Here is an 18,310-nt window from a genome sequence, read left to right on the forward strand (position 1 = left end):
TCGGTATAAGCTTCTTGATGTTCTCACCTTCAAGAATTCAATTAGGTTGGTTTTTTTTAATCTAAAGATTACATGCCTCCGTAATATCATATAGCATGCTGTTTTATAGTTTTCCGATGTTATAACACGTCATATAAAATGACTTTAAATTAAAACAAAAAACCAAAAAAAAAACCAATCCAATTTATGTAACCATCTTTAATACAAGATAAGAAATAGTCGACAATAAAAAGAGCAAACCAACTTCCGTTTTCTCTGGCGATCCAGATGGTTAAAGTGAGCACTGCTCGGGGTACCTATATGCTTGTGATTATTAAATCATAATAGATCTTGGTTCAACTTGACTGAAGAGGGTGTCTTTAATGCCCCCGTACGGTGACCAGAATATGCCACGTATGTACCACGCCTGTCTGGCGACCTTCTCGACCCCACCGCGACCATGGAGACCGCAGCATGATATCTGGCGTTTCTACTACGTTTTTACCACGCTTATGGCGATCTTAACGCGCTTTGAGACGATTTTCCGTCGCCGTAGCACCGCAGTAAAGATGCCACCCCGATCTGACGGGGGTATAAGATGCTATATAAGATGGTTAAAGCAAGTACCACACGGCGTGCATATATGGGTGTGATTATTTAATTCAAATAAGAACATCGGACAATATCAGCTGCTTCAACATTACAATAAATTAGATTGACCATCGACAATACGTAAAAATAATAGATATGATTGAACACTCTGAGCTAAGTTCGAGCCGTCATGATGGTAGGGCGTGCCCATCGCCGCAAAATGTAAATGTAAACGTGTTTTCGGCATCAGTAATGCCCCCGTCAGACCGGGGTGGCGTCCTTACTGCGCTGCTGCGACCGTACGGCGACTAGAAAATGCACAAGATCGTCGGCAAACGTGAACACAACACAAGAAAATGTCTCAAAAAATTACAAACTTGAAAAAAGTTACACTCTCATAGCTTTCCAGTTCAGATCGCAGAACGTTGCCGTGACTCGGCGATCATTGGCGACCATGGAGACCACAACACGATAGCTGGCGTTTATACCACGCTTATGACGATCTTGACGCGCTCTAAAACCACTTTTCATCGCCGTAGCAGCGCAGTAAGGACGCCACCCCGGTCTGACGGGGGTATAATAGAAATGACTCACAGTGGATAAACTAAATTCACAATGGAGTATTGCTGAGATTGCTAATCCCACACAATATATTACTTAAATCAAGTTGGACCTACCAGGTTATATTTAATCGGTGCTTTTATCAGATTTTGTCACCAGATGACACTCAATAACAAAACGTGGAATCAAAAGAGAGCGACTGCTAAAGGATATAATTATCCTAACTCCGGATTACAATCATCACGACAGTACTTCAATGTCTTTATTCATTAGAATTGATTAGAACTATATCGAGGAAGACATGAACACGTGGTTTGATGTACAGTGTATATATAAAATCACAGGGTTACTATGGAAATATGGTCTCCATCTCTACGCAATGATCCAACCTAGTGGGTTTTCTCCGGGTCCTCCGGTTTCCTCCCACTGCTAAAGACCCCTACGCGCAAGCGAATTATTGAAATAAAATTAAAACATATGTTAGTCCCGAAATGACCTAGTTTGTGTCGAGTGGACGTTAAACCCCATTTCTCTCTCTCTCTATGCAATGGGGTGGGGGGCTGTATCATAAGGTCTGTCATTGAGTTAACTGGCGGGGGTTTCGATTACCCGGTTGTATGTGACAAGGGGTAGCGTCGCATGTCCAACCTCGTGGGTTTTCTCCGGGTCCTCCGGTTTCCTCCCACTGCTTTAGACTCCTACGCGCCAGCTTATTATTGAAAGAAAATGAACCATATGTTAGTCCCGAACTGCATTTCTCTCTCTCTCTCTCTCTCTCTCTCTCTCTCTCTCTCTCTCTCCTTGCAATGACATTATTTATGAATAGCCCCAAGACGGATGGAAAGTACTTTAAAATGTTAAAATGTTATTAAATCAGTGTTGATTTCAAACTATTATGTAACATACAAGGTGTTGGAAATCGGTTTAAGAGAGCTTCAGCTGATATCGCCATTACACAAATAACAATATGGTTGCTTATATTTAGGACTCAATACAACAATCCACAATATGTTCCACCAGATATTATTCCAACTCAATCGGTCCGTGAGATCTTATAACCAGAACACTCTTATCGTTCGTTCAACAGTCGAAATTAAAACATTTTGGTGATAAAAGTTTCAGTGTAGTTGCTCCTTAATTGTGGAATGATTTACCTCTGAAAATCCGAGACAGTGAAACTTTGACTACATTCAAATCACAGCTGAAGACTCACTTGGACATTCTACTCACCGGGTTCTGAATGTGATTTTGTTTTTGTTATTGTTACTTTAAAGTAAACTTCAGTTTATAATTGAATTGATTTTAATTATACAAATAATAATTTCTTACAAAATATATCATACCATTGAACAATAGGCAAGGACAGCTGTCTAGGCGCTGGAAAGGGACGAAAACCCAAGTCCCCGTGTACACATTGGATTGCACGTAAAAGGTCCCTTGGCAGTTAGAGTTCGATATAAAAGTAGACCGTAGTTAGCCCACTGTATGGTGTATATGCCCGTATTCATTAGTCCAGTCCGAACAGAATATTAAGGCATTAAACCACATTTCATTTCATTTCATTTTAATGAAACATTTCTCTCAAAGTAGTAATACTAATATATCACACCATTGAATTATATGTAAAGTGGTCTGAAACCTTGGTATTGGTTATAAACACACATATATATAAGACTAATAAATCGGTTAACTCTAATGATTACTGGTTGCCCTAAACTAAACACACTGGACTATATCGTAAAAGTAATATAGCTTATTACATATAGGTCACGCATGTCAATTAGGTCAGCTTTGAAGATGTAATTACATTTTCCAATTTGTTCCCCTGATTATACAAGCCAGTGTTGTACATTAACTGAGTTGTGGATCCAACTGTTTTGTTTACTGTTTCAACTTAGAAGGATGAGGAAATCATATTGTTTTAGATCACCATATTTTTACAATTCGTAAACAAGATTATATTTGTATCCGCAGAACGCTATTGGAAAGACACTTTAGATTAAATTCTGTTCCGGCATTATTGCATATTTCTTGGTGCTCTTTTGTTTAGCAGGAATAAATCGCATGTTTTGGACCCCTCTTTTTTTACATTCCGTAACACTAGATTATATTCATACTCGAAAAACCCCATTGGAAAGAAACTTTGGATACAATTAATTCTCTTTTGGCATTATTAAATATTGTTTGGTGTTCTTTTTTATGTTTTCCTTGCCCGGATGACGAAATCACATGTTAAGATCACCATATTTTTACATTAGATAACAATATGATATTCATACTCGAAGAACGCCCTTGGAAATAAACAACTTTAGATTTACATAAATTCTTTTCTGCTGACATTATTAGCTGTTACTTGTTTTTGTATATAAACCTTCTGTATATTATATTCATCATCATTTGCTTGATAGCGTTGAGAGACCCCCCCCCCCCAAAAAAAAAAAACAAAACAAAAAAAACAAACGAAACGTCGCTTTAATTAAAATAGTAATTGTATTCCATGTTATGTTTTTATGTTTATTACGTATGTCAATTGCTAAAGGTCGCTCAAAGACGATTATTACTCTTTCTTAAAAATAGATCTTAAAATTTAAATCTTATTGTTTGGAATTTTCATATAGGTAACAATCACTAAATGACAGTATTAGGATGACCCACCATAAATAAATATCTCCATATATCTCGACAATTACGCCACAATATTTATATATATGCCAAGCCTCAAATCAGTTTCACACAATTATAGTCACTAAATAAACGATCATGTTGTAATTAATAAGCTATGACCATTAATCATGTATAAATAATAGACTGAAAACTGGTTCCAAGAGTCGTCCATAACATCCAGACACTTTTGAGTAAAAGATAGGTTACGTGCCCTTGTTTTGAAATTAGTCTCGCTTAACCAGTCTATCGACCATTCTACGTCTGATTGGCAGGTCGGGATAATCAAGACTACTTTTTTACGAAACGTAACAGAAAGCTAGAACAAGAAATTGAATTTAGAAATAAGCACGTTAGGTAGCTCAACAATCGTTTTAAGAAGCGTGTAAAAGTAAAATGAAACTACTACTAGTATCATGTTCCTGCCTAACCCGAGTGATTCAGAGATATAATTTGTACTAAACCAAAAGATGCCGCTCTTAACGGTACAGTTAATGATCAAGCGATTTAAAAAATGAAACGAACGTAATTTCTAAATCTGCTGTAATAACCAAGAAGCTTAATTTAACTGCTATTCAAAATCGTCAACAATAATTTTTTTACGGCTGTAATAGTTGATAGATTTGTAGAGAATTGCACGTGCCATGGCTATTTATAGTATCACACTGTCAGAAAGTTGGTCTCGGCACGGCGAATGTGCACGCTTCAGTGGTAGTCTCGAACTATCAGCGGTGGACTGTATTTCTGTGAGTACATGGGTCACCCTAACAGTATATTAAAAATTTCTTTTTGTCAACACCAGAAAAAAAAATAGTACAAATCTCCGACACCTTAAAGGGATATTGGTACTACAAGTCCCTTCCTTGACACCACAACAAGTATCCCGCATATATTCGGAAATCGGAAACTTTTTAGCTTATTCAATTTAATCATATCAAGCTTACATAACTCCGATACCTCTGAAAATTCAATCATCGCAAAAAAATCCTTTAGAAGCAAAATCCGGACAAGGACATGTCTTTCAGCGGACAGACCTTCCATCAAAGCTGGATTACACAGGATATGTTTTAGTTACATAAACATTTAACCAGTGACATAACTAGAGTTTGCCCCCTCCCCATTCACGCCTACAACTCCACGAAATTCACAGCACTATACACCTACTTAAACTGTTAATCAAAAATTATGGCAAGCGTCTTAAATTCTACTATATCCATCTAGACCAAGAGTCCCCACCCCCACAAAGTGCCCCCCTTTACGACGGGATGGACCAACACCATGTCCCACCATAGCTACTGAATTCAGCTTCATCAATATGTTTATATGGTTGTTTATTGTTTTTGAAAATGTCGTAAAATCTTTAAATCACCAGTTCGTTTGGATGACCTGACAATTCCCACAAACAGGACAGACCCCGACCGACATCCGTCAACTTATTAGCTATCAGCGCCCGGGAAAATTGGGATTAGACGACAATTTGCTGACCATAACGGAAAACAATTGTATGGTTTGTAATGATAACCCGGTATTTATTACAATAGATCAAGATGGCGGATTCCAATAAATCACAAACTTCGACACATCTATAGAAGGAGACTGGCGTTTCATGATTTCTCCGTGGCCACCGGAAGATAATTCCAGCCATAATAATCGATCACTATCAATCAGCGATGACTGGAAATTTGACAAGTTGAAAGAAACCGTGATCTTTTTCTGCTGACTGATTAGAATGACCAACTTAAGTCTAGAATAGAAAAAACCCTTCTCGACATCGCGGACATTACTAATAGATTAGTCAAACAATTAAGCAGATGTGTTGAAGAAGATATATTGAAGAACGATCACTGACTTTTATATAATGTAGGTTCTAACACAGAGAAACCTCACTTGACGAGATTATAAAGTGACTATGTTAATGTATTATTTCATGTTAACACACGATGTACTGTACAAGTATACGGTTAAGTCCCAAAGGAATTGTCATGTTTGTGAACCTCCAATATCAAATCTTCCAGAAAGAGCAGCCACTCGTGCAGAACATCCGCCGTCATTGTTTTCTTGTGAGAGGATTTTGTGTTTTTAAGAATAAAGACCCCGTGAATCTTTAAAAATGCGGGATCGTTCATTTAATTCAAAATGAGTGGCAGAATCTTCGTGGGTTATAGATATCTTGAAGCGTAATGTTAAGCATAATGACTGATGATGTAATGTGGCTGCAAGGTTAACTTCTAATTTACACTCCAACTTCTAAAATATAACTTCTTTTCATTACATGTACTGATAGGTATTTTGTATAGGTAGGGTAGGGTACCACTTCCCATGATCAACATAATTTTGTATTTTGTATTACTTGAGTCTATATTTTGGTACGGGAACAACGATGGCTCAGTTGGTAAAGCGCTGGATTCAGTCAGGTGTTGGTCGAGAAAGTTTGTCGGAATTTTCACAGGTGGTTTTTACTTGTCAATGGCGCAGAATGGAGGACCTGGCAAGAAGCAGTGACTAGTTGATTGGATGGGACCAACAACTGATGTTGATGTGCACGTAAAAGAACCATTGACGCTCGGAATTCTAAATAAGTGCAAACCGTAGAGCCGCTGTCCGGGTCCATTTTCTCACTTGACACACTGTCCGTCATAGTGCAGAAAACTAGGACGACAAAAACCGTTTCATTTCGCTTTTTTTGGCAATGATCAATAATACTGGATCTGTAATTGTGTTACCATGTCGACTGATTTGTTATGTATGAGAAAAGTAGACGATAACGTGGAAATCACGTTTGGGTATTTTTGGAGGCGGAGAAGATCATGCATACCAATCAACATGTAACCAAATAATAAAAACATAACAAAGTCACAAATACAACAGAATGAATTCACTGACATCTTCACGTCGTATTAGATAGCCTTGCTGATGACGGACTGGTATGATAGGGTAACCCTGGTACACTTGATTATCCCAGTACAATTCTAAATCACGTTATTGGGTCGCAGCACCCCAGGAAAAACATGAACAAAGTAAAACAAAGTACAATCTGTCAAAATATTTATTTGACAATGAATATCTATGAACTGGAAGAGAGAGAGAGAGAGAGAGAGAGAGAGAGAGAGAGAGAGGATTTAACGTCAACTCGACACAAACTAGGTCATTTCTGGACTAACATATCGTTGAATTTTATTTCGATAATTCGCTTGCGCGTAGAGGTCTTTAACAATGGGAGGTAACCAGTGGACCTGGAGAAAAACCCTGAGGTTGGTCAAACAACCCTACTCCTTGTCACGTACAAGCGGGGAATCGAAACCACACCAGTTGACTCAATGACAGACTTTATGATACAACGCGCGCGCACGCGCTAACTATTCGGCTATCAAACCCCCCGAAACTGAAATGAAATGTTGTTTAACGCCCTAATGAAGAGGGGCTTACGCCATGTAGGCCTTCAAGGGTACTCTGAATTATTAAAGATTTTCATATGGATGAAATTCCATATATTATTCACTTTTACCTACAATATAACAGATGGATTCTTAAGCTTTGTTCGATGGATATAACAAAAGTCGCATAGGAAACAATAACAGCTAACAATATTTTTGAATAATAAAACTCTGACAGAGAGATTCCAATAAATTTAAAAAGAAACTACAAAGTCAGACTACTGACAGGACATTTGTCATCAAAGACAAATGACTATTACACAATATCTGTTTACAAAAATGGATTTTACACAACTCAGTATGTTCCATAGTTACAGGATGAATGACTCTAGGGGGCCGAATGGTTAGCGCGAGCGCGTTCTATCATAAGGTCTGTCATCGAGTCAACTGCAGTGGTTTCGATTCCCCGATTGTACGTGACAAGGAGTAGTGTCGCCTGGCCAAGCTCGTGGGGTTTCCCCGGCTTCCCCGGTTTCCTCCCACTCCCAAGGCCCTATATACGCAAGCAAATTATTGAAATTAAATTAAACCATATGTTAGTCCCGAAATGGCCTAGATTGTGTCGAGTGGACGTTAAACCCCATCTCTCTCTCTCTCTCTCTCTCTCTCTCTCTCTCACCCCCTCTCTCTGAAAGACTCTAATTAAATACGTGAAATACGCTCAATAACCGAATAAATATATATATGTGTGTGTTATATTTGATGTACTGTGGGTCTATGACCTTGTATCACTGAATAAAGTTTTATCATTATAACTTGACAAACAAACCAGAATACAAAAAATGAGAATCAAATATTACTAAATGACCGACCTTGCTGCACTACTAATGCTTTCTAATTCTGAATAAGTGCTTGTGGCATCCATGGTCGTATAATTAAGGATATTTTAAGTGCCGGGATCTCTTTTTATTGCCATTATTTTACAAATGTATCATTTCATTTTTTTTACGTATTTCAAACGGCTATCAAGATTTTGCTATAGTTTTGTATTGATTTATTCTTTGCTACATCTCACTGGTCGAACACGTCATAGCCACCATTAAGCCCATTTGGCTGGTCGTACACATCCTAGCTATTATTAAGCGCATCCGTCTGGCCTTGCATGTCTTAGCCACCATTAAGCCCACTTGGTTGGCCGTACACGTCTTAGCCACTATTAAGCGCACCGACTGACCTTACACGTCTTTCTTAGCGACTATTAAGCCCACTTGGCTGGCCGTACACGTTTTAGGCACCACCAAGCCCACTGGGCTGACCGTACACATCTTAGCCACTATTAAGAGCGTCCGACTGGCCGTACAAGTTTTAGCCATTATTAAGGGCACCCGACTGGCCGTACACGTTTTAGCTACTTTTAAGCCCATTTGGCTGATCGTACACGTTTTAGGCACCACCAAGCCCATTGGACTGACAATACACGTCTTATCAATTATTAAGCCCATAGCTGACCCGGATGGCCGTACACGTCTTAGCCCCAATTAAGCCGATAGCTCACCCGACTGGCCGTACCCGTCTTAGCCACTATTGAGCTCATCTGGCTGGTCATACACGTCTTAGCCACTATTGAGCTCATCTGGCTGGCCGTACACGTCTTAGCCACTATTGAGCTCATCTGGCTGGTCATACATGTCTTAGCCACTATTGAGCTCATCTGGCTGGCCGTACACGTCTTAGCCACTATTGAGCTCATCTGGCTGGTCATACACGTCTTAGCCACTATTGAGCTCATCTGGCTGGTCATACACGTCTTAGCCACTATTGAGCCACCTGGCCGAACGTAGACGTCTTAGCTACTATTAAGCCCAGCTGTCTTAGTCAATATTAAGCTCATCCGACTTAGCCACCATAAGGGGCATCCGACCGGCCGTACACGTCCGAACCACAAGTAAACCCACCCGACTGGTCGCACACGTCTTAGCCACCAGTAAACCCATCTACTAGTAGACTACCACTACATGTTGCGCGGGTAATCCTACAAACTCGTATTTTACTGTCTGGGGTAAACTGCCGGTTAGATGCACAATTCCATTTAACACGAAAGATTTGTGTTGTATGCTGTTTTTATACTCTGTGTTGTATGGTCTAAGTTTTGCACCACTGTGTTTAAGAAAGTGAGAGCCGTCGAGATTTTATTCTGCGTTTGCCCACTGATTATTTGCATGATAGGCCATAAATAAAGGTCATAATGCAGAGGATTTGATTTTCCGTGTTTTTGTCGAACAGCAATTTATTCTAATCTTTGTAAACATTACAAGGCTGACTTGGTTTGTAATCTGTTGATTGTACATGTAATTCATCGGAAGGCGATTTCATTAGCAGCGAATAATGGTGATGTTGACATGCTCCAAGAAATAGAATGTTTTCAAATTGATGGGTGCAATTTGCATAGACGACTTCCAACTTCCCACGTGTATTAAATAACTCATAGAAATCGCCTTTACGATGAAAACTGGTGATGTTAACATGATTGAAAAATACAGAATGTTTTAAAATACATGGATGAAATTTTATAGAATACTTTCAGCTCCTAGAAATTGATCTGTTAAAATTCATAATGTGGAAATATTGTCATTTGATATGTTATTGTTAATGGTGTAAGCGACACCGTATTCTCCTTTTGTCAATGGTATAAGTGACACACTGTCCGTCGTTAGTTGACATATTATTTAATAGGAAGTATTCAATCATACAATCCATAAAGCATGTCAATTGCCCAGACGGGCTTAGAGTTAAAAAACAGAAGACCGCCTTTATAACAACACTCAGGGGATATCGAGTATTAAAAAGGCCAATCAATGCTCGTAACTGCAACCTTTGTTACCATAATGGTGGAAGCTTGTAAAATTTGTCAAGCAATTCGTGATTTAAATGGTGTATAGTTACGGGTTAATATGGCCGACGATGCGTGGTTTAATGTATTTGACAGAGGTAAACATCTCATGCTGAATGTCGATCAATTTTTAATAATGACTTAAAAAACGTTGTTCATGGCCAGGAAGTGACATGTGTGACGTCAATTGAATTGTGTTCTGGGTAATTTATGAGAAGCCCCCTCTGACCATCTATGGTGAAAAACAACCCCATAAGAGTTAATCTTAGCGGTTTTAGTAACCATTCCATATACCCCTATCCTTGGACAATATATAATACTTATTTGAATTTGCTTGCAATCATGTAAGCCATTAGCCAAAGCAAGGATTGTCTGTATAGGTACCACGATTCTCCCCATGCTATTATTATGCTAATAATGCTCACAGAACAAGACCATGAAACATTCTACCATCACGGTCTATCTTTTATTTTCTTCAGATCTGCTTTAAGGGATTTCTGTTTAAAACATTATAACTGTTTAAAACATTATAACTGTTAAATACACAATTCTTAAATATACATTATGCAAGAGCTAAATCTGTCTTATTGCAGGTTTTTCATTAGGCCTGAAATGTTATCTAAATTATTAATTAGACATTAATTAACCTATCCAGACCATAAACAACTCTAGATGGCATCGTTAGCTTGCGATCTTTGGTGGATTATGAGCCGATTCACTGCATAACTTTCCTTCACGATTTAACGATTAAATGGATAATCGAGACTATGCTGTTTATCGTACTGACTTTAGTAATGATGATCGATGCTAGGCGGAAATTTCAATCGCTTAGTTCTCGGTTCATGGTGGATCAATTTGAATGGAAATTTTCAGCAAATTGCCTTTACATTATCTAGTTTTTAACTATTATAGTGAGAACTGCCAACTCGTTATCGAATCTCCCATAATGTATCTTTAATATAGGGCTATAGAAACAATGTATGATAAAAATGGACGTATTTATATTACCTTCAATGTGCGACTAATAGTGTGAGCATTGGCCGAGAAAGTTCATCGGTGTATCCGGCGTGGTTCCCCCTTGTCAGTGGTGCAGGACATAGGGCCTAGCAAGGGAAAATGTATAGTCGTCCGGGTGGGACTAAAAACGGCGGTCCTATGTACACATTTGCTTGGAGGTAAAGGATCCGTTGGCAGTTTAGAATTCGATATAAGAGTAGGCCGTAGGGTCGCTGTCTGGGTAAAGGATCAGAACAGTAGAACGTTAAACCCCATTTCATTTTGCAACTAATAGCCTGTATAGTGACACCCAGAGCATCTGGGAGCCGCGGTGGCTCAGTCAGTAAGATGCTGACTCGCTAACCAGGAGGTCTCGGGTTTGCTTTCTCTGAATTTCCCGGCGTGGTTTCCCTTTGTTAGTGGTGCAGAACGGAGGGCCTGGCGAGGACAGTGTCTAGTCATTCGGATGGGACGAATAAACGAAGCTCCTGGGTCGCGAGCCGACGCCTTATTCATTTGGTCATGAACTGTTCACAATAGACGTCACGGGAGAACCGGTTTATACACCAGATTTTCTGTGCTTGCTCAACGACTAAATTCTGATTGCGTCATCCGAGTTACTAAATATGTACGTCTAGTGTATTACCCAATATTCAAAAAGCCTGATGACGAAAGTCTCTGATCTCAGATGCATTGTCAGACGCTTTTCACGGCTTAATACACGATACAATGTACTCAAATTTAACATTTAATTAAGAACAAAATCTCTTGCTTGTCTACATGGAATGGCAAATGTTGCGAAATTTCCAATTCGTCATATCTTTGTAAATACAAATCGGGATGGAACTATTTTTAGCCTGATATTCCTTGTAGATATTCAACTTTTATAATATTGTAGTCTGCCAGGGATTAAAAAATCTCTCATTAAATGAGCGATCGACTGTTTTAATAAATAAACAATTAGTTTTACTCACCCATTGGATTCGCCTGGTCAATATATTCAGGGCATTTGATGTATGATACGTCTGAAGCCGGTGTATCGTCAAAACAGCCAAATCCATCCCATGTACGGGGGCAATATTTTCCCGGGCCGCTATAGTTGGCTGTGGATCTCTGTCTATCACAACAGGACATAGCATTTTCACAACACGATGTCCATCGATAGCAATCATAACTGTCTAGAGTTTCACAGACCATATCCATGCCGGTTTGGTTGTCTATATGGGGATAAAGTGTTGTACCAGGAGGAAAAACAGTACCGTTTACAGAGACGAGCCCTATATTACCATTCGACTGAAGTTCCATTTCGTTTCGGAAAAGATAGGAATAACACATAGCGCAGGTCCACAATTTGTAGAATGCCACATTAAATAATCCGACTCGGTCTCGACACATTTCTTCCATGTTTTTAATTTAATATTTCTGGCGTTTTTGATTTTAAAAAAAAATATATCTTCACCTGAAAAGAGACAAATGTATATAAACGTAAAATAAACGAAAAAGTTCTATGGAAAACAATTACTGTATTTTCAATCTGCGCTACATTTCTACAATGAGTCAATTGCCAAGCACAATACTGATACAGCCAAAATGATTGAAATAAATACTATATAAAATCAAAACTACTTAAAAATTAATGTTATATTAATGAATGCAACAAATATTCCTATTATTACATCTAAAAATTAATGTAATATTAAAGAATACGACAAATATTCCTATTATTACATCTAAAAGTTAATGTAATATTAAAGAATACAACAAATATTCCTATTATTACATCTAAAAATTAATGTAATATTAAAGAATACAACAAATATTCCTATTATTACATCTAAAAATTAATGTAATATTAAAGAATACAACAGATATTCCTATTATTACATCTAAAAATTAATGTTATATTAAAGAATACAACTAATATTCCTATTATTACATCTAAAAATCCTCAAACCTTAAAAAAAAATAGATTCGTATAACATCTGTTGGATAAATATTTCAATAATTAACCAAAATAAATCGGAATTTCTGCTAATCAGATTAGAGAATATCGCAGTGACTCCATTGTCTTCTGGACTTACATGCATGCACAACCAACCTCTTACCAGCTGTTATGTATTCAACCCATTTTCTGCTGGACTAAACAACGAGCATGTTACCAGAATTAATTTGAACTGTATATAAGTATATCCGTCATCCACTTGTTCAGTTTACATTCCACGGTTGTAAGTGAGTTTTATTATCAAGCGCGGCCAAACAACAAGAGGAAAGTAATCAAGAAATGTATATCGTAATCATAAGATTTAAAGAGTTCTATAAATCGTGTGCGATATATCGCCGAGTGCCAACACAAATAAACCGTCTTATACTGTTAGGTAAAAGTTTACAGAAAGTGGCCAGAATTAATTCTTTCAACCTCCACTTTTTTCTACGCTTTGGCATTTCATAACTATAAACAGAAGTCTGGAATAATATTTCGTCGGTGGGCGTCTTATGCTCGGTCAGTTGGCGAACCTAACAAAACCTTAAAGATGCATTATTCAAGAGCTAAATGCCTAACGCAGATATTTCGTTTGGACTCACCTTTGTACCCTATTATTATTCTGACATTTAAATTATTTGTTCAGGGAAAAGATTAATTTCCCTGCTTAAAGATGCATTATCCATGAGCTAAATCTGCCTAATGCAAATATTTCGTCTGGTCTCAAATGTTATATTAATCATTAATTTCACATTTATTTATATGTCAGGCCCATAATCAACTATCTAGAACTTCTGATAGTTTGATTTTCAACAGATTTAAATACGGATAATCGTGACTTTGCATGTTATCGTAACAAAGGTAGCAATGACAATCGAGACTACACTGTTACGCAAATGACGAACTCCGCTCAAAATGAAGTAAGTTGACTGATAGAAAACTTGTTAAAGATAAGTTCTCATAATATAATATAGATGTGGTACGTATTATCATTGAATTTTTTGGGGGATTCAGAGATTATATAGATTATTAATAACCACATGTGTTTGAGACGAAAAAAATAAATAAATAAAAACGTCATGGATGATTGAAACGATCTTACTAATCGCCGACAAGAACCGACAAGAGTGTTTATGTGTTAGTTTCACTTACCCATTATTTTGTCAATTTTTTTAATGAAATCTTAAAATTTGGATATTGTGCGTAGATTATGTATATCTATAAGATATAGTTCCTTGTCGGCTGAGTGGGGGTGGTGGTGTCTGGTCTAGTGGTTTAACACTTGTGCGTGAAATCACAAGATCTGTGATTGAGTCAAGTGGTTAAGTTTCTATTCCCCGCTTGAACGTGACAAGGAGTAGGGTTGTCTGTCCAACTTCGTGGGTTTTCTCTGCCCCCCCCCTCCACACTGCTAAAGATCCCCTCGCGGAAGCGAATTATTGAAATGTTATGTCTGTGGAAAATAGTAGGACATTAAACCCCATTTCATTTCATTTTCAAAAACCTAGATGAGGTCCATTATCAGTTTGCGAGTGTTATAACTGCGATCGACAAAGCATAGTCGTACAGATTGGCGTGCACGTAAAAGAACCCTTCTTACTTGGAATTCGATATATCGTGGCGCCGCTGTCCTGGCAAAATTGCCCTCATAACATGCGTGTATGAGGTGTGCAGAAAAGAAGGAAGTTAAACGCCATTTCACCTCCCTTAATAAATGTAACATGCACCGAATAGAACAACTGTCACTACTTCCAGAACGAAGGAAATGGGGTTTAGCGTCGCCTCAATACAAACAAGGTCATTTCGAGACTAAGAAATGGGTACAATTCAATTTCAATAGTTCGCATGCGCGTGGAGGAGCAAACCAGAGACACCGAGAAAACCCACGAGGTTAGGCAGGAACCCTTCAAGTGTGGGATGGAAGCTATGCTATTCGCCCCCCCCCCCCACTGCCTCGACTGTTAGTTTAATGACTTTAGACTATACATATCATTGAAATGTCCCTTTAAACTCCCTGAAAAAGAACAGATAAAAATATTTTCGCATCTGATATAATATAATAATAACGATCCTACTATTAAATAGAATTTAACAATATCTCAATTAATTCCATGGTCTGGGCGGAGACATCTTTTAATTCCATATGGAATGGGGGGAAAACAGTTAATTAAAGGATGTGATCAATAGGACAGTCTAGACGTTTGATCCTCCAAATTCTACTGACAATTGCTTGATCTGCTTGAATTCAGCTTACTAAACACCAATTAATTGTATAGGTCTAATATTAATAATCATCAAACAGGTAATTTTTCAAGTTGGATTTGAATTTATTAAGTGTAGGACTTCTTTGAGAGAGAGAGAGAGAGAGAGAGAGAGGGAGGGTCTAACGTCCACTCGACACAAACTAGGTCATTTCGGGACTTACATATGGTTTAATTTCATTTACATAATTCGCTTGCGCGTAGGGGTCTTTAGCAGTGGGAGGAAACCGGAGGACCCGGAGAAAACCCACGAGGTTGGACAGGTGACCCTACTCCTTGCCACGTACAACCGGGGATTCGAGGACTTCTTTGAAGGTTTAATGGTAGCCTGTTCCACTGTGTAGATGCAGTGACTTGGAAAGAGCGACCATCAAACGACTTTAACTTCCACCGAGAAACACAAAGTTTTTTTTCTGATTAATTGATCGCAACTGTCTAGATGGGATGTAACATTTTAAGAGATCTCGCAGGTACTTCGGAGCACTTCCATCCAGACACTGATAGGCAAGGGACAATATTTTGAAATCGATCCTGTCTTGAACAGACAACGAATGTAGTTTTTTTTCAAGACTGGAATGATATGAGAGTGTGGGTTTGACCTTGTCACAATGCGAGCAGCTGTATTCTGGATGCGTTGAAGTAGTTCTGTTTGATACGTGGGAATGCCGACAAGTAGACTATTGCAATAGTCAAGTCCAGAAAATATCAGAGATCTAACTAGAGCTGCGGTTGCTGTGATTAGATTTCGAATGGAGCCAATACTTTTGAGGTGACAATAACACTTTTTGCACAAATCATTTATATGGTTTTCCATGTTTAACCGAGAGTCAATGAACACACACAGGTTTTTAGCGACTGGACGAAAAGGGATGATGACATCATTGATTGAAACCTATTGGTCGGTTATTTTCGTGAGTCGTGGTTTAGGGCCTATATCAAGTGTTTCCGTTTTTTCTTCATTTAATTTCAGTTTGTTTATGTTCATCCAAAATTTTACATTCTGTATGCGTGATGTCATTTTACGTTGTATTTCTGTCTGATTTATGTCCGAATAAAATATGAGTCAAAAAGTTGTGAGAAGCTTCATGTACATGTTAAACAACATCCTGTAACACAGTCTCAGACGAGAACACTGATTTGATAATGACTGTTTGTGTTCTATGTGATAAATATGAAACGAACCAATTTTAGCAAGTTCCGGTTACACCAAATTAGGTTTCCAGTCGTTTTAGGAGTCGAGAGCGGCTGACAAATCCAGAAGAACAAGGAGGGATATTTGATATTTGTTTCGTATTAATAAAGTGCAATGGAATGTACCTTTGTTATATTTTGATTTGATATCTATTATCAACAACATATATATACCCTTGAGAGGGTGAGACGGAGAGAGAGAGAGAGAGAGAGAGAGAGAGAGAGAGGGAGAGAGAGAGTAAATAATAATAATAATAATTGATTTATATAGCCAACAATTCAACTCAGCGAGCTGCTCTCAGGCGCTTTATATAAGTACAACTAATATAAAATTACAACAATCACAACACATTAATCCATAAAAAAGACACGAACAAAGAACATTATTTAGTACACAAACACAGCTAGAACCGCATTCAAATATAGTTGATCAAAAAGTTCGGTTTTGAGATACTTTTTAAAACCTTTAATAGAATTTGCGATTTTGGTTTTGTTTGATATTGAATTCAATAACTTCGGAGCACCGTCTGCGAAAGATCTATCACCGGAGTTGGTTTATAAAAAAGGCTTAATTAAAAGGTTGTCTTATTGTGATCGAAGGGTTCAGCAACGTTTATTGGTGTTGAGAAGGTATTGAGGTGAAGAATCGTCATTTAGAGCAGAATACGTAATAGACAGTATTTTAAAATTTATACGTTGACGGACTGAATCCAAGTGTGATCTTTCAGAATTGGTGTCACATGTTCATTTCGTTTAGTCTTGGTTATGATCCGGGCTGCTTTGAAGTTTCTGAAGTCGTTTAATTTTATGTTCAGGTAGATTGTACAAAAATGAATTACAGTAGACGAGTCTTGATGTAACCACAGGGAGAGAGAGGGGGGTTTAACGTCCACTTTACACAAAGTAGGTCATTTCGGGACTTTTCATTATATAGTACAGATAAGCAGCAACATCTTACAAAAGCGAGACGTAAGGTATGTCGCTTTTTTGTGATATTGGGTAGGTTTTATTGGAGAGGGGTTTTGGTGGCCAAATGCTCTAATGCGCGCGTTTAAGATCATCAGAAGGTTCCCCTCTTTAGTTTTTTCTTCCTTTGTGGAAATATTACAAGAATACCTCCCAGACCCGGATAGATGCGCCAGTGTTATTATCAAAATGCAACATGTCGGATTCTTTAGAATACATACGTTCATTTATCAGGAAGTTTCAAAGAAATTAGTTTGCCGTGCAAATATAGGTAAACGGAAGTTTCAAAGAAATTAGTTTGCCGTGCAAATATAGGTAAACGGAAGTTTCTTGACATTTATCCAAGGTCATGAAATCAAATGGATATTGTTCATCGACATAATGAATAAGATAACTTTTCTTCGATTTTTTTATTTTCAAAGCTTTTGAAAAAAAAACCCTTCTGTAAAATGGAAAGTGAACGGTAAGAGCGAGAGAGAGAGAGAGAGAGAGAGTTTAACTCCACTCGACACAAACTAGGTCATTTCGGGAATAACATATGGTTCAATTTTATTGCAATAATTCGCTTGCGCGTAGGGCTTTTTAGCAGTGGGAGGAAACCAGAGGACCCGGAGAAAACCCACTAGGATGGATAGGCGATCCTACTCCTTGTCAGGTACAACCAGGGAATCGAACCCACGCCATTTAACTCAATGACGCGAAAGGTTGGGTTAGATCGATATTGTCAATATTTGTATTACTTAAAGATGAGCTTTACCACGTTAGGATGTGTTTAATAATCCAACAGCTAAATTAAGTGTCTGTTGCAAATTATGTATTCTATCTTGGTAGGCACCGAATAGCTTAGCGACCACTCAAT

The 18,310-nt window shown here is 38.0% G+C and overlaps 1 protein-coding gene across 2 annotated transcripts in view; it reads right to left on the reverse strand.

Annotated features, from left to right (window-relative positions):
* The window catches only part of LOC126831858 (calcitonin receptor), a 186,889-nt gene that overhangs the window by 65,359 nt on the left and 103,220 nt on the right, over positions 1-18,310 (reverse strand). For both annotated transcript variants that reach the window (XM_050562495.1, XM_050562494.2), the window contains exon 3: positions 12,027-12,511. In XM_050562495.1, coding sequence (XP_050418452.1) covers positions 12,027-12,456 — 430 coding nt within the window. In that variant the 5' untranslated portion in view covers positions 12,457-12,511. The remainder of the gene's footprint in view (positions 1-12,026; positions 12,512-18,310) is intronic.

Source organism: Patella vulgata, chromosome 9 (assembly GCF_932274485.2).
Source record: "Patella vulgata chromosome 9, xgPatVulg1.2, whole genome shotgun sequence".
Taxonomy (NCBI): Eukaryota; Metazoa; Mollusca; class Gastropoda; family Patellidae; genus Patella; species Patella vulgata.